General features: G+C 48.7%; 1 protein-coding gene across 1 annotated transcript; it reads right to left on the reverse strand.

Annotated features, from left to right (window-relative positions):
• Nucleotides 1-1,328: 1,328 nt before the first annotated feature.
• Nucleotides 1,329-9,420, reverse strand: FOLR1 (folate receptor alpha). The gene is made up of 5 exons (XM_003910362.3): nt 7,895-9,420; nt 4,979-5,154; nt 2,171-2,359; nt 1,883-2,018; nt 1,329-1,733 (listed from the first exon to the last, which is right to left on the reverse strand). The coding sequence occupies exons 2-5, from the start codon at nt 5,144-5,146 to the stop codon at nt 1,453-1,455; spliced, it is 774 nt and encodes a 257-aa protein (XP_003910411.1). The 5' UTR covers nt 5,147-5,154; nt 7,895-9,420; the 3' UTR covers nt 1,329-1,452.
• Nucleotides 9,421-13,816: the final 4,396 nt, after the last annotated feature.

Consider the following 13,816-nt stretch of genomic DNA (forward strand, 5'->3'; position numbering starts at 1 on the left):
TCTACATATAGAAAATGCAGACAGTAGTATCTACATATCATCGATATAAACAATTTAGGTAGGATAGTGCCTAGCAGATAATGCTTTGTGGGTATTAGCTGTTAGTGCTGTATGGCTCTTGCTGCCACCCTTACCTTCTTCCCAGCAACCCATCCAAAACATGCTGGCTACAGCCTTCCCATCTCTTCTTTTGGAGAGCTGAGCACAGCACAGGAATCAACCCTGGGAGACTTACGTTCAGTTTAAATGATAAAATCCTGAGCTAGGCTGGGCATGGTGTCTCACACTTGTAATCCCAGCACTTTGGGAGGCCAAGGTGGGTGGTTCACCTGAGGTTAGGAGTTCCAGACCAGCCTGGCCAACATGGCGAAACCCCATCTCTAATAAAAATAGAAAAATTAGCCAGGCATGGTGGCCCACACCTATAGTCCCAGGTACTCAGGAGGCTGAGGTAGAATTGCTTGAATGTGGGAGGCAGAGGTTGCAGTGAGCTGAGATTGTGCTGGGCATGGTGGCTCATGTTTGTAATCCCAGTACTTTTGAAGTCTGAGATGAAAGGTTTGCTTCAGGCCAGGAGTTTGAGACCAGCCTGGACAACGTAACAAGATCTCCTCTTTACAAAAAAAAATGTAAAAATTAGCCAGGTGGGGCCAGGCGCAGTGGCTCACGCCTGTAATCCCAGCACTTTGGGAGGCCGAGGCAGGCAGATCACCTAAGGTCGGGAGTTCAAGACTAGCCTGACCAACATGGAGAAAACCTGTCTCTAGTAACAGTACAAAATTAGCCGGGCGTGGTGGCGCATGCCTATAATCCCAGCTACTTGGGAGGCTGAGGCAGGAGAATCACTTGAACTTGGGAGGCAGAGGTTGCCATGGGCTGAGATCATGCCATTGCACTCCAGCCTGGGCAACAAGAGCGAAACTCCATCTCAAAAAAAAAAAAACAAAAAACAAAAAACACCCAGGTGTGGTGGCACATATTTGTGGTCTCAAGTTGAGAGGCTGAGGTGGCAGGATTGCTTACGCCCAGGAGGCAGATGTTGCAGTGAATCAAGATCATGCCACTGCACTCCAGCCTGGTGACAGAGTGAGACCCTGTCTCAAAACAAACAAAAAATTCCTGGACTTGGCTCTAGATTGGAGCTGTAGTGAAAAATGAAATTGAGAGCTACGAATGTCTCCTAAGTTAGAAGAATAGTTAAGTATCAGGTTAGTTCATAGCAACTGTCAGAGCTAGGAATTGGCCCAGTCTCACTGGTTTCAATCAACGGGAATTGGAAAACAAAACAGTCACGTTCCCATTCATACCCAAATAATTCTCAAGACACATGTGCGGTGTCCGGTTTATTCAAAGTGGCTGTCAGAGGCTCAACCATGGAGCAGGAACCAAATAGCTGGGAGCTATGGGGCTAAAGAGGGCAGAGATTTCCAGGTATCAGAAGGTAAAAGGAGGTCAGCTTAGCAGCCAGAGCAGTGTTAGGGCCAGGCTAAGTAGGAGAGGCCAGGCCGCCCAGGGCCCAGCCCCACTCATGGCTGCAGCATAGAACCTCGCCACCTCCTCATTGGGGTTGCCCTGGGCTGGGTCGAACCACATCTGGATGCAGCGGCCACTCCCTCGGCTGTAGTTGCTGACCTTGTAGGAGTAAGTCCAGATTTCATTGCACAGAACTATGGGTGTGGGGAAGTAGAAATGGAAAGGTTGGCAGGCAGCTCCCACTGGGCACTTGTTAAACCCTGTAGAGAAGAAGGAAGACCTTTATCCACAGGGCCCAGAACTATCTTGGGGTCTGCCAGCCCTACAACCCCAAATTGTCACATCCCTGTTCCACACCCACATACCTCCATTTCCAAATCCCTCCGTTCCTGCCCACCCCAGCCCTCACCTGAGGTCCAGTTCCAGCCTTTGTGCCAGTTGCTCTTGCAGGTGTAGGAGGTGCGACAATCATCCCACCATTGCTCACAGTCCTCTTTGCACAGGGGCACGTTCAGCACCCGCTCTTTGCGCCAGCTCTGATCCACCTGGGAGATTTTGTTACAAAAGAAGGGCTCAGGTTCAAGAATCCCAGCAACCCAGACCTGAATAGAACTGGAGCTGGGATCGCAGCCTGCAGAGATGCCTGGAAAGTTCAGCTCTTCTGCTAGGTCTTGTACCTACAGGAAGCCATGCATACCTGCTGGATCCAGGGCCCCAAGTTGGGGGAGCACTCGTAGAGGCAGGTGTCCTGGATGAAATGCCGTTTGCAGGCAGGTGCCATCTCTCCACAGTGGTTCCAGTTGAATCTATATAGGTAGGAAACATCTTTATGGGCTTCCTGGCTGGTGTTGGTAGAACAGCAGGCATTCTTCTTCCAGGGACGACACTGGATGGGGGAAGACACAGGACTTGGTCCACAGCCAGAACAGCCAGAATATTCCACATGCAGTGTCTCCCCTCTTAGTCCTTCATTCCCCAGCCCACTGGAAGTCACCCAGGAAAATACTTGCTGTTGGGACCTCTTTAGGGGAGAGGGCCGTCAGAGACTGTGGGAGCCCAGAAGGGAGCTCCTGTTGGAGTTGCAGTCATTACAAAATTTGTTAATTCAACCTTTATTGAGATCCTACTTACTCTCACCCAGGTACTTTTGTAGAAACTAGAGTTACAACAATGAACACATCACCTGATTATTGCTTTGGACAACAATTAAGCAAGGGAGAAGGATGGGGACTTGCAGTGTAATAGTGCGGTCAGATTAAGCCTCACTGAGGTGACAAAGATTTGAAGGTAAAAAAGCAATTTAAATTGTAACCCCAGGCTTGGTGCAGTGGCTCACTCGTGTAATCCCAGCATTTTGGGAGGCCAAGGCAGGTGGATCACCTGAGATCAGGAGTTTGAAACCAGCCTGGCCAACATGGTGAAACCCCGTCTCTACTAAAAATACAAAAATTCGCCAAGTGTGGTGGCGGACACCTGTAATCCCAGCTACTCAGGAGGTGTTTTGTCCCTGACTAGCTGCCTCACCCATTATCTGTTCCCGGAATTTGTGATACAAAAAACAATGTATAGCCAATCAATTGCGGATGTTATTTTTATTATAAATTATTAAGAAACAACTTAGGAACTACTATTTTTCCTTAAAAACTAACTTGTGATGGCTGTGAAATTCAGAATGAGTGGAATCTATGCTCCTGTGTGGCTATCCTCAAGCTTTCTGAATCTCGTTACTTGAGGCTGATGAGCTAAATATTAAAATGTGGGCTGGGTACAGTGGCTCACGCCCGTAATCCCAACACTTTGGGAGGTGGAGGTGGGCAGATCACTTGAGGTCAAGAATGGAGACCACAGCCTAGCCAACATGGCAAAACCCCATTTCTACTAAAAATACAAAAATTAGCTGGGCGTGGTGGCAGGCACCTGTAGTCCCAGGTACTCTGGAGGCTGAGGCAGGAGAATTGCTTGAACCCGGGAGGCGGATGTTGCAATGAACTGAGATTGTGCCACTGCACTCCAGCTTGGGCGACAGAGCAAGACGCCATGTCAATAAATAAATAAATAAATAAATAAAATGTGCACTTAAGGCCGGGTGCGGTGGCTCGCACCTATAATCCCAGCACTTTGGGAGGCCAAGAAGGGCGGATCATGAGGTGAGGAGTTCGAGACCAGCCTGGCCAACATAGTAAAAACCCCATCTCTACTAAAAATACAAACAAACAGAAAATTAGCTGGATGTGGTGGTGTGTGCCTACTCAGGAGACTGAGGCAGGAGAATCACTTGAACCTGGGAGGTGGAGGTTGCAGTGAGCTGAGATTGCATCACTGCACTCCACCCTAGGCAACAAGGGCAAAACTCCATCTCAAGAAAAAACAAAAAAAAAAGAAATGCATACTACAAGTTTCTCTCTCTTTCCTCCCTCCCTTTCGTCTTTCTTTCTTCTTTCTTTCTTTCTTTCTTTCCTTTCCTTCCTTTCCTTTCTTTTTCTTTTTTTTTTTTTCATTCTTTCTTTCTTTTGACAGGGTCTCACTCTGTTGCCCAGGCTGGAGTGCAGTGGCACGATCTGCAATCTCTGCCTCCTGGGCTCAGTTGACCCTCTCACCTCAGCCTCCTGAGTAGCTGGGACTACATGTGCCACCACACCTGACTAATTTTTTGTGTTTTTTTAGTAGAGATGGGGTTTTGCCATCTTGCCCAGGCTAGTCTAGAACTCCTGATCTCAAGTGATCTGCCCACCTCGGCCTCCCACAGTGTTGGGATTACAGGCGTGAGCCATAACACCGGACTACAAATTACTTTTCCTCTGCTTTTTCTTTAGTTATATCATCATGTTCAGGATATTAAACGGGTGGTAGCAAAATAAATGTTATAGGGAGAACTCAGGTCCAATGTGGTTGAGAGACACAGCCCAAAGTTTTGCTAGATGCATGAACCAAGATGCTTCAGGAGGGGTATGGCTCATTTCTGTAATCCCATACTTTGGGAGGCCGAGGTGGGAGGATCACTTGAGTCCAGGAGTTTGAGACCAGCCTGGGCAACATAGGGAGACCTCGTCTCAGGGAAAAAAAAAAGAATGCTTCGCACCCAGCCTCATAATGTGAGAGACTCTCCCTTCTTGAGCTGTTTAGGGCTGGCAGAAAAGAGGCCACTATGCACAGTATGCAGTTTCTTCCCTCGGATCTTTGGAGGAGTCATTCAAAGTCTAAATGCCTAAATCAAGCAACCCCAGGATGAGTCACTCCAACTTCATTTCCCAGGCTCTCCTCTGGGCCTGCTTCCTTATCTATGTCATGCGGAAACTCAACAATCAAGAAGGTGAACTGTTGGCATTGTACCGACATTTGGCACACAGTGTCTGTGAAATAGTCACCCATATTAATGCAAACTGAAGGGCTCCTCCTGTGGGTCTGTCTGCCTTCACTTCACCAGTGAATGGAGTTTGACATTTCCATGTCCTGGTTTCCTCTTCCTGAGCCAGTCCCTCACCACCCCAGATCACCCCCGGCCCACCTGCTCATGCAACTTGTCCTCCGGGCCTGGCTTTTCCTTGTGGTGCTTGGCGTTCATGCAGACATTGAGAAGCTCAGTCCTGGCCCGTGCAGTCCTTGTCTGAGCCTCCCCTACTACAGCCACCCACACTAGAAGGAGCAGCAGCTGTGTTGTCATCCGCTGAGCCATGTCTGTCCCTGAAGGAAGAGCTGTGGTCAGTGGCACCAAGGAATGCGGAGGTGAGGCCTTAAGTTGTTCCCAGGGCTCCAGGAGGGTGGGGCCTGGACTGAAGCCTGGGGCAGATAGAGCCCTGCCCCCATCTCCCTCAGTTTTCCCAGATCCAGTGAGAGGTGGGATTAGACACCACCCCTCCCTGGCTTGAGCCTCATTGCCTTCTCCAGGTGATCACCAGGTTCAAGTGATATAATTCAAGGATGGATTTGGGCAAAATGCAGAAATAGCCAGGAGTTTGTCATAGGTCCACAATGCCTCATTCAAATGTTTCAGAGTTAAAATTTTTTAGGATTTCATCAAAGGTGATTCAAATATAATATAATTTTCATATACCCAATAGTCAAGTGTGTGTTCTGGGGTGAAACAGTTACACTGGTGGGATAAATTAAAACTATACATAAGCTCACATTAATTTTCAGGCCAGATTTTGACACCAAATTGCTTCGTTGTAAAAGTTCACAAAAATGGGCTGGGCGTGGTGGCTCACGCCTGTAATCCCAGCACTTTGGAAGGCTGAGGTGGGTGGATCACCTGAGGTCAGGAGTTTGAGACCAGCCTGGCCAACATAGTGAAACCCCATCTCTACTAAAAATACAAAATGAGCTGGGTGCGGTGTCATGTGCCTGTAGTCCCAGCTACTCAGGAGGCTGAGGGAGGAGAATCACTTGAATCCAAGAAGCGGAGGTTACAGTGAGCCAAGATTGTGCCATTGCACTCCAGCTTGGGTGACAGAGCGAGACTCTATCTCAAAAAACAAAACAAAACAAAACAAAAAGCTTATAAAAATGTTTTAGCTGGGGGGCTGCAGTGTGGTTTTTCATAGTTGCTTTTTAAACCTTGGTCCCAGCCCTTTCTAGCCTCATCACTCAAGCTAGTTGAGTAGGCCCCTCCTGGAAACCATGGGATCTTGGGGCGGGGTGGGGCAGGACGGGGGTCACAGGGCACAGGGGCTGGCAGGGGGCAGCCAGCTAGACAGCCCTGGGGCCTTGGGGAGCTCCTGTGCCCCCTACCACAGAGCTGGCCTCTCCTTGGTCATCACGGAACTTCAATCCTTTGACCTCAGACACTGAATTTTGGGAGGTGACTGTTTCCTTCACTCCACTGGTCACCAGGTGTCTGGGTCCCCCTAAAATGCTCGGAATTTATTTCCTATGACTTCTCTCCATCTGTCTCCTCTAACTCATCTTCCACATACCAGTCGCTAAAGTGGACATGCTTTCCGGCTCACAAGCTTGCCTTGCCCCCGTGCTGCCCCTCCTCTCCTCTTGACAGGGCCTCCTTGACAGGGGTCTAGGCAGGGCCTGAGCTGGGCTGTCTCCAGGCTGATGGCACAGCAGGGTTCAGATAGGCCTGGAATTGAATTCCCACCCAGCAGCTCTCCTTCCTGCTCCACAATCCATTATTCTGCTACTCTATTGATTCCAGTGTTCATTCATTCTCTCATGGTTGATTCATTCATTCCAGGATCCAGTCATGCCTCTGTGGACCCACTCACTAACCTTGAGGGACACGCCAGAGAAATCTGTACTCTCAGGGAGTACCAGGTGATCCTTTGGGTTTAGCTCCTGGGAAACAAACCCTAACTGTTTAGAGCACAGGGTTCCCGTTCAGCCTGTCCTGACCCCAGCCCTCGCTCCACCTTCTCCTTGGCCTTGGGGGAAAGAGAAGCAAACTATCTTGAGGCTTAGCTTTCTCCTGCAAGGATTAAATGTAAGAAGGGGAAATCAACAAAGGATAGCCAGTTTAATCTTTTTTTTTTTTTTTTTTTTTTTTTTTTTTTTTGAGCGGAGTCTTGCTCTGTCACCCAGGCTGGAGTGCGGTGGCGGATCTCCAGCTCACTGCAAGCTCCTCCTCTGAGTTCGCGCCATTCTCCTGCCTCCAGCACCGAGAATAACTGGGACTACCTGGCACTCCCTCCCTCGCCCGGCTAGTTTTGTATTTTTAGTAGAGATGGGGTTTCACCCATCGATGCTTCAGATGAGTCTCGATCTCGGCCTCGTGTCCACCCGTCTCGGCCTCCCAAAGAATGCTGGGATCAAACTTAGGCTCTACAGCGTATTTCACTCCAGTTAATCTTTGCAGAAGCATTTGAGCACAGATAAGGGCCATGCCCCAAGTCACACAGCAGGGACCACCCAAGTTCAAGCCAGAGCTCTTTTGGCCTTTGCTCCCTGCACCTTCACAGTGCTGAGGCTCTCATGGGTGCAGCCAATATGCAGTGCTGGGGATGGGGGCTGAGAAAATCCTTTCCCCAGCCCTCAGTGGAGCCCACCTGTTCAGTCAGTAGTCTCTCTTGCCGTGGCTGCTTCTGAAGCCAGGCTCTCTTCCTGTCCTTTTAACCAGCATCACTCCGCAAGCCCCCTTCCCACCTTCCTAGTTTCACCTTCAGGTCTTGGTCCAGCTGTGACCCCTCCCCACCAACAATCATGACCCCCACCCCCAACCTTGGGGCCCCAGACTAGAAGAGCTGAGAACTCAGTGCTGGACTGAAGGGCTAGAGCCCAGGTACTAGTTCAGGGAGATGAACACTAACTTGTCATTTAAGCTTGAGCAGGCCACACTCTGGTCTGGGCCTCAGTCTCCACTTCAAGATTCTCTGGGCTTCAGGCAAACAGAGGGCCCTTCCAGTTCAGCAAATCCTTAACACATGCTGGGAGTACCATAGGGTGTGTGGCCTCTGAAGGGGGATGGGGAGTGTCATACCTGGGAGAGGAGGTGGCTCTTGGTCTGGCTCAGGCTTCTGCTCTGCTCTGCACTCCCCCTTGCCTTATTCCAGGGGACAGCTGTGGTTTAGTGGCCTAGGAGACGGGCAGTGGGGCAGGGAGTGGGAATGGAGCCCAGGAGTGGAGCCTGGGATTGGGCGAAGGCCACTCAGCAGTTAATTATTGCTTGTGAGCACCAACCAAGCCTCCATGGGGAAGTGGGAGGGGGTGAATTAACAGTACAGGCCTAAGACTAGTCCCTAAGCTCCACCTACCCCATTTTTTCCCAAATGCTCAGGTCTGAAAAAAATCTTGCAACCTGAGCTGCCAGGATCCTTTGAGCTAATCTCATCAGTTTCCAACCCCTCTGTCCTGTTACATAGATGAGGAAAATGAGATCCGGAGGATGAGGGCAAGGACTAGAGCCCAGGTTTCCAACCTCCCAGACAGCTATAGAGAGCAAGGATCTCAAAAGGCCATAAATTGTAGAGCCACCAAATCTCCCAACTTCCCCAACCCCATGAGCCCAAGTGTCACTCATTGCCAGTCACAAAATCACAGATGTTCTGAATCTTTTGATCAGATCTTCAGCTGTTTGAAGGGTCAAGCTCTCCTTCTATCACCAACTCACAGACCCCCTCTCCCAGCAACTCAGGTATCCTTTCTACAGCACCTATGATTCTGGGATAACTCTTCCCTCCATCCCCACCCCAGTCAATGACAAAAAGCCTTCATTTTTTTATTCTCTGAGCCCATGGTGGTACCACAGATGGGAAAAAGGAGAGGGAGGGGCAGGTTTGGGCAGAAAGAAACACAGAACACTGTTTTGTCAAGGTGCCTGTGTGCCCTTGGCCCAGGGGGAAGTGGTTGCAGAGGGGAAGCTCAGGGGAGGAGTCCAGGTTGGATGCAGGTGTGGGAACCATCAGCCTATGAGTGGCAGTAAGTGCAGGGAAGATGGGGGCCCAGTAACCTGGGCAATGCCACAGGTCAGGAACGAGGAGGAGGCAGGCAGGGGAGCCTGAGAAGGCAATTGGATCTCTGGAGGAAAATCAACCAAGAAGGGAGGCCTTCTAGGGCCTTCAAAGAGATCAGTTCCCAGGAGATCCTAGCTTGTGCCCTGCAACCACAGGGTGTGAGCCATACCTGAATCTTGTGACAATCTGGGAAGTGTCAACTTAAAATCACCAGATCTATATATTTGGAAACAATATTATTTCTTATGTTGGGTTGCAATATGCAGGCTGGTAAGTGGAACCTTTGGCTGAGACCAAAAGCAGGCAATTTGAGGGAGGAAGGGTGGGACAGGAGTTTTATGTAAAATAGGTTGGCTAGCATACATATTAATGGGTTACAGGAGAAGCTATGAATGTCCATGAAAGGGAGTCACATGCGTGTGTACTAAGCAAACATACATGTTACATACATCCTGTGTTCACTTTGGGGTTGAGACTTAACATTAATTTTTTATTTTTTCATTTTTATTTTCATTTATTTATTTATTTTTGAGACGAAGACTTGCTCTGTTGCCCAAGCTGGAGTGCAATGGCACGATCTCAGCTCGCTGCAACCTCCACCTGCCAGGTTCAAGAGATTCTCCTGCCTCAGCCTCCCGAGTAGCTGGAATTACAGGCGCCTGACACCACGCCCGGCTAATTTTTGTATTTTTAGTAGAGACGGGGTTTCACCATGTTGGCTAGGCTGGTCTCAAACTCCTGACCTCAAGTGATCTGCCTGCCTCAGCCTCCCAAAGTGCTGGGATGACAAGCGTGAGCCATGGCGCCCAGCTGTTTTTTTTTTTTGGACAGAGTCTCGCTCTATCACCTAGGCTGGAGTGCAGTGTCATGATCTTGGCTCACCGCAACCTCCACCTCATGGGTTCAAGTGATTCTCCTGCCACAGCCTCCAGAGTGGCTGGGATTATAGGTGTGCACTACTACACCTAGCTATTTTTTTATATTATTTCTTAGTAGAGATGAGGTTTCACTGTGTTGGCCAGGCTTGTCTCAAAATCCTGGCCTCAAGTTATCTGCCCACCTTGGCCTCCCAAAGTGCTAGGATTATAGGTGTGAACCACGGCACCCGATCTATTTATATTTTTATTTAAAAATAGAGACAGAAGGCCAGGTGCAGTGGCTTATGCCTGTAATCCCAACACTTTGGAAGGCTGAGATGGGCGGATCACCTGAGGTCAGGAGTTCGAAACCAGCCTGGCCAATATGGTGAAACCCCATCTCTACTAAAAATACAAAAATTAGCTGGGTATGGTGGTGCACACATGTAATCCCAGCTACTACTGGGAGCTGAGGCAGGAGAATTGCTTGAACCTGGGAGGCAGAGGTTGCAGTGAGCCAAGATCACACCACTGCACTCCAGCCTGGGCAATAGAGCAAGACTCCATTCCCCCCACCCAAAAAAAGAAAGAAAAGAAAAAGAGAGACAGGGTCTCACTATATTGCCCAGGCTGGTCTTGAACTCCTAGGCTCGAGCAATCCTCCCACCTTGGCCTCCCAAAGTGCTAAGATTATAGGTGTGAGCCATCATGCCCAGCCAAGACTTAACATTAAAATGCAAACTTAGGCTGTACACATCAAAAGGCGAAACATAGGACACAAAGGCACTTTGTGTGCAGCCTCTGTAAATTGGCCAGAGCCAGCCCATGGTTAACAGGAATTGATCAGGAAGGAATGCTTTGTGAGCTGGTCTGCTGTCATATCAAAATCACAAAAAGAGGCCAAGCTCAGTGGCTCATGCCTGTAATCCCAGCACTTTGGGAGGCCAAGGCAGGTGGATCCTTTGAGCCCAGGAGTTTGCGACCAGGCTGGGCAACACAGCAAAACTCCATCTCTACAAAAAAAATACAGAAGTTAGCTAGGCATGGTGGTATGTGTGCCTGTAGTCCCAGCAACTCGGGAGACTGAGGCGGGAAGATCACTTGAACCCAGGAGGCAGAGGCTGTAGTGAGCCGAGATCATGCCATTGCACTCTAGCCTGGGTGACAGAGCCTGTCTCAAAAAAAGAGACCATGTCTCAAAAAAAAAAAAAAAAAAAAAAAAACCACGAAAAAAAGAGGGACATCTGCCCACAGCATCAGGTGGTTGAAGTTGAAATCAGCAGGATTCTTCCATCTGTTTTCCAGGACTGGTTTCTGCTTCACTCTTAGGAAAAAAGGCTAGTAACAGTAAGGAAGAGTGTGTACTGGGGTGTGACCAGCCTCCTGTCTTATCATAACCAAGAAACTTAGATTTTGAAGTTTTTGCGGGGTATCCTTGGCCAAGAGGGGTTTGTTCAGTCAGTTGAGGGGGCTTTGGATTTTCTTTTCTTTTCTTTCTTTTTTTTTTTTTTGAGATGGAATCTCGCTGTCTCACCCAGGCTGGAGTGCAGTGGCGCAATCTCGGCTCACTTCAACCTCTGCCTCCTGGGTTCAAGCGATTCTCCTGGCTCAGCCTCCTGAATAGCTGGGATTACAGGTGCCCACACCACGCCTGGCTAATTTTTGTAAATTTAGAAAAGACAGGGTTTCACCATGTTAACAAACCTGGTCTTGAACTCCTGACCTCAGGTGATCCACCTGCCTTGGCCTCCCAGTGTTGGGACTACAGGTGTGAGCCACCACACCTGGCGGATTTTCTTTTTATTCCACATTTCCTGCTTTTAGCTGAGATCTGCCACAGGCAGCATCAATAGCCAAATTTGTACCATGTCGTTGCCAGGATGGTGGGGCTACCTGCTCCAGGACCACCCAGTCCCTTGGTGGAACGGTTGTGGCCAAGAGACTTATAGCCAATTGAACATCTTGACCAGACAGGAATAGAGGTGGGCAGGCACTCATCAACCCCTAAGGTCTATCAAGCAACATAAGGGCCAAAAGGTAGGGCTACCAATTTAACTTGTCTATAAGTTCTATGCACTGAGCCAGCATAATTCTGGTTTTAGCAGCAGACTTACAGCAGTTGGTTATACATATTATAGGTAATTTAAATGTAAAGAAGAAAAGGTTGATGGAGACTATGACTATAACAAGGACTTGAATGGCATCTTGAAAGGAACTTCCCAGTTTGGTAGAAAGCCAACTAAATACGTAGTTGATAGGATCAGTAGTTCATACCTCTTGTAACCATTTAGCTCGTGTGGAAATTTTTTCTTTCTTTATTTCTTTTTTCTTTTTGAGATGGAGTCTCGCTCTGTCACCCAGGCTGGAGTGCAGTGGCACAATCTCAGCTCATTGCAACCTCCGCCTCCGGGTTCAAGCGATTCTCCTGCCTCAGCCTCCTGAGTAGCTGGGATTACAGGCATGCACCACCACACCTGGCTAATTTTTGTATTTTTAGTGGAAACAAAGTTTCACCATGTTGGCCAGGCTTGTCTTTAACTCCTGACTGGTGGTCTGCCCCCCTTGGCCTCCCAAAGTGCTGGGGTTACAGGCTTGAGCCTCATGCCCAGCTGAAAATTCTTTCTGTATGAATTTATTTTCTTTATTTCGAGACAGTCTTACTCTGGCACCCAGCATGGAATACAGTGGCGTGATCTCAACTCTCTGCAACCTCCCCCTCCTAGGCTCAAGCAATTATCGTGCCTCAGCCTCCTGAACAGCTGGGATTACAGGGTGTGCCACCAGGCCCAGCTTTCTTTTTTCTTTTTCTTTTTCTTTTTCTTTTTTGAGACAGAGTCTTGCTCTGTTTCCCAGGCTGAAGTGAAATGGCATGATCTCTGATCACTGCAACCTCTGCCTCCCAGGCTCAAGCAATCCTCCTGCCTCAGCCTCCCAAGTAGCTGAGACTACAGGCATGTGCTACCATGTCCTGTTAATTTTTGTACTTTTTATAGAGACGGAGTTTCCCCATGTTGCTCAGGCTGGTCTCAAACTCCTGAGCTCAAGCGATCCTCCGGCCCCAGCCTCCAAAAGTGCTGGGACTACAGGCATGAGCCACTGGGCCCAGCCCTATATAGTTTCTACTTCACCTGAAATGTTGATGTAAGTGCCACAGATCTTAGAGACCACCACACAGACTCTTCCTTGTTTGGCTAAGAGAAAATCTAAAGCAATTAAATTATCTAATACTACTTGAACCAGGGAATTGAGAGACTTTGTTGGGCTGTAAGGCTTTGTGCAGTGTCTCCAGCTACCTGTTCAATAGTGGCAGATAGGTTTGAATATGCCGGTCAGGTTTTGAATTCGTCTCATTTAAGGAGGTTATCTGAGATTCCTGACTGTGTTTAGAGCTCTCATAATACCACTTAAAAATGGATTCCCATGAGAGGATTCCTTGAGTCCAGGAATTTGAGACCAGTCTGAGCAACACGGTAAAACCCTGTTTCTACAAAAAAATTAAAAATTGAAAATAAATTAACGGAGTGTGGCGGTGCATGCCTGTAGTCCCAGCTACTTGGGAGGCAAAGGTGGGAGGATGGCTTGAGCCCAGGAGGCCAAGGCTGCAGTGAGCCGTGATTGTGCACTCCACTCCAGTCCCCGTGACAGAGTGAGACCCTGACACACACACACAAAAGGGCCTCCATTGCTTCTCAGAGGTCTAGAACTCTCTGTTCTCATTGCGCATGCTAATAAACTAATTTAGGCATGTCAAACGTTCTGTCAAAAGATCTCCATTTTGGCATATAAAGCTTTACGTTGTTCCAGGTTAGCTTTTCTAGGATCCCGAATATTCACAAGACTTTTTCTCATAATTCAGAAACATGTTAGTTCCTGATGGCAGCTGGACTGTCTGTCCCCTTAGAACCTATGTTCCCCATAACATCATTTACTTAAAGACGTCCCTGCGAGTGCCACTAGAGGGCAAGCATCCCCACCAAACCTGATGGGCCAGATGAGTCAGGCTGAACTGCCCCCAACCTCCCCCACTAGAAACCTGGGACAACAAAAACAGCCCTTGCAAGGTCCTGATGGAGGGGATCAGAGAAAAAAATG

The sequence above is a fragment of the Papio anubis genome, chromosome 12, assembly GCF_008728515.1.
Source record: "Papio anubis isolate 15944 chromosome 12, Panubis1.0, whole genome shotgun sequence".
Classification (NCBI taxonomy): domain Eukaryota; kingdom Metazoa; phylum Chordata; class Mammalia; order Primates; family Cercopithecidae; genus Papio; species Papio anubis.

Bases quoted from the DNA above. Each gene is read 5' to 3' on its own strand.
- FOLR1 (XM_003910362.3), bottom strand. From the start codon at position 5,146: ATGGCTCAGCGGATGACAACACAGCTGCTGCTCCTTCTAGTGTGGGTG. The intron at 2,360-4,978 runs GTGGGCCGGGGG...TCCCCCATCCAG, and splicing joins AGGACAAGTTGCATGAGCAG to TGTCGTCCCTGGAAGAAGAA. The intron at 1,734-1,882 runs GTGAGGGCTGGG...TCTTCTCTACAG, and splicing joins AGGCTGGAACTGGACCTCAG to GGTTTAACAAGTGCCCAGTG.